At 41.9% G+C, this 3,179-nt stretch overlaps 1 gene segment (V, D, J or C); it reads left to right on the top strand.

The window, feature by feature from the left end:
- The first annotated feature begins 260 nt into the window (after positions 1 to 260).
- LOC101561244 lies at positions 261 to 861 on the top strand. The segment is given in 2 exon segments: positions 261 to 361; positions 467 to 861. Coding segments are annotated over 2 exon segments (441 nt in total).
- Positions 862 to 3,179: the final 2,318 nt, after the last annotated feature.

Below are 3,179 nucleotides of genomic sequence, written 5' to 3'. Positions count from 1 at the left end.
ATACATACAGATGTAGAAACAAGCAAATTGGTTAAGAGTTTATCACTATATAGTCACATGCAAAGAAACTATATTTTCTACCATATTAGAAATAATACAAAGCACCTCAGAAAACATGCTCCTATGTTTCATCTCCCTTCTGGATCTCAGTCTTCCACAGTAGAGCTGTCTATATAGCAGCAGGACATGCAAATAGGGCCTACTTCTGCTGATAAATACCAGGCCAGCCCGGACCCTGCATCTCTGGGGAGGAGCCCAGAACTGGAAGTCCAGGGTTCTCACTCAGTGATCAGGACTGAATACGGGAGGCTCACTATGGAATTTACAAAGAGCTGGGTTTTCCTCTTTGCTATTTTAAAAGGTAATTCATGAGAAATAATAGCTACTGAATATAGAACTAAACATGAGTGGGATAAATGGTAGAGAGTTTAGACAGTTTCCTGAACAAGATGTGTCTGTTTTTCAGCTGTCCAGGCTGAGGTGCAGCTGGTGGAGTCCGGGGGAAGCTTGGTGCAGCCTGGAGGGTCCCTGAGACTCTCCTGTGCAGCCTCTGGCTTCACCTTCAGTAACTACTACATGCACTGGGTTCGCCAGGCTCCAGGGAAGGGGCTGGAGTGGATCTCAGGCATCAGTAGCAGTGGTGGTAGTACATACTACGCAGAGTCCGTGAAGGGCCGATTCACCATCTCCAGAGACAACAGCAAGAACATGCTGTATCTGCAAATGAACAACGTGAGAACCGAGGACACTGCGTTGTATTATTGTGCAAAAGACACAGTGAGAGAATGTCCATGTGCAGCCAGACAAAAATCTCCTGGCAGGGACACTGATGACCAGCAGGGGGCGATGGAGATCCACTGAACCTAGCCCAGACCCCCAAAGCAGGGGAAGACCGGGAGGGCGGAAATTGAGGATTTTCTGCAGGCCTCTGGGGTTGTCTCTGTGTCTTGGCATCACATAGCTGGAAGAGACTCAAAATACAGAGCCTGCCAATGACTAATACAGTAGTCAAAATACAAAGTTTCCTTTTTTCAATGTTTAAAATCAATTATTATAATTATAATAATTATTAATATTATTTTAATTTATGTTCCTCAGGTGCTTGCTAAGTAGCTCAGATTCATAGTGATCCTCCAGGCTCAGCCTCCCCATTGCTGGGATTACAGGCATGTTCCACCACACCCGGTTTCCGTGGCCAGCATGAGGATTAAACTAGGGTGCTGATGCTTACCAGACAGACACTTAGACCGCCGAGCTATAGCCCCATACCAAATATAAATTTTTTATATATATCTCTCTTTTATGTTATATACATTTTGCTAAATCTAGTCAACCTGAAAATATCTTGTACATTTTGAGAACTTTTGGAATATCCATTTCATTTTCTAAAAATGAAATTGTAGGTTTATTTGTCATGATGAGTGGGAATAAATGTTTCCAATTAGGAAACTAAATTATTCCTTTCACCTCCTCATGGTTTGAGTACACACGGATTTTTTCTTTCCTGGCAACAGTAGGAGACCTGCTCCCCGGGCTTAGCCCAGCACCATGAGGATCCAGGGCAACAGGAGGAGGAAGACCCACAGCCAGACTGGACGCACAGAAGCATCCAGGGGCTTTGCTGGGCTCTTTTTGTCCATGTTTAATGGCCAGAATTTTATTAAGGAATTAAAAATTAGGAATTTTATAAAATCAATCTTACCATTCTTCTTTAGTTTTTACCCTGGAAACACATATGTTCAGATTTAAAGCAATACAATGGTACAATAATGAATAATATTTAAGATAAAAAGCACTCCTGTTTTACAATATCCATGTTCTTTCCTAACTAGATTGTAATCATTTTGTTTTATACATTTTTTATTCTATGTCAATTCATCCTGTAATCCTTAATCACATGTTCTTCCTAAAATTTTATAATATATTCAGATATAACTCCATCTTTAATCATGTTATTCTGCTTTTTATGGTGTTCTGTGAAGTAAGTGTATCCTGAACAGAAGGAAATAACTTGAGACATCCAGTTCACACACATGCAGTCTTCTGAAAGACAGACATGAAGTGATGTCTTCACACATGCATGTGACATGTAACCCTCTGAAGTAGCTGTGGGCCTCATGATCACTGTCATCCTGGGGAGCTAAGTCATCTGCATCACCTCGCCCAGCTCTGCACCTCACCTGCATCCCTATCACTTCTATGCCCTGCATTCAGGAACGAGTGCTCCTGTTTCTAGTGGTGTCCCAGTTGCATGTATTATTTCCAGCCTAGGATGAGAGCCCATTGCAGGCCATCATCAGAGATGTGGCTGGAGCCACACTTTGGGCCCAAATTACTGTTTTAAGTGAGGCTCAGAAACAGAATTGGCTCTGCCAGAGACTCAGGCTGCTGTGTAGACTGCACTGACACTTGGACCATAAGATGGAGCAGTTCTAATGGTATTTGGGGTGTCACTGTCAGATAAGGTTGATGTCTGAGTCCTCTGTCAGGCCTCCATAAACAATTAAGAGCAGAGACATTTATGATTATAAAGCTAGGTTCTGCCATCATGTGCAAATAATTACTCTCCAATGGAAAGTTTGATTGTGGATGAATACTGGCCTCAGGTGATACTAAATGCTTGAACAAGGAACACCAGGTTTCACTGACCCACATACCATATAATTAGGCGAGCGCAGCAACACATCATGAAATGGAATTGGTGTATACATACTCAAGGCAGGGCAGCATCAAAGCCAAAAACAAAGTACGTAAAGAAACTGCAGTGTTGCCCATGGCCTCCCAACCCTGCTATCTAGCATTGAGTTGAGCAGCATGTACCAATGGACTCAATGAATGTAATATATGATTAGCTTCAGAGGAACAGAAGACTAGTGCCCGTTTTGTATATGGCTGTGCATTTTGAAGGCACCACACACACAGAAGGACACTACTTTGAACAACACACTATGTAGGACATTGTGCCAGAAAGAAAATATGGCCCAAATGTGACAATATAATGATTCAGGGGATAGAGCAAAAGGTTTTACTGGATTTTAGAGGACTGTAAAGCAACACTGTTTGCAAAGATATCTTATCTTGGTGGATGTAATGGGACCTTTCTACATTTTACTGATCTTATCAGATACAAAAGCTAAAATTCTTGTTACATAGGTCTTGCTTTATCTTGGTTTTAACCA

The sequence above is a fragment of the Octodon degus genome, unplaced genomic scaffold (genome assembly GCF_000260255.1).
Source record: "Octodon degus isolate 3935 unplaced genomic scaffold, OctDeg1.0 scaffold00255, whole genome shotgun sequence".
NCBI classification, from domain to species: domain Eukaryota; kingdom Metazoa; phylum Chordata; class Mammalia; order Rodentia; family Octodontidae; genus Octodon; species Octodon degus.
This window is presented reverse-complemented; position numbering and strand designations above follow the sequence as displayed.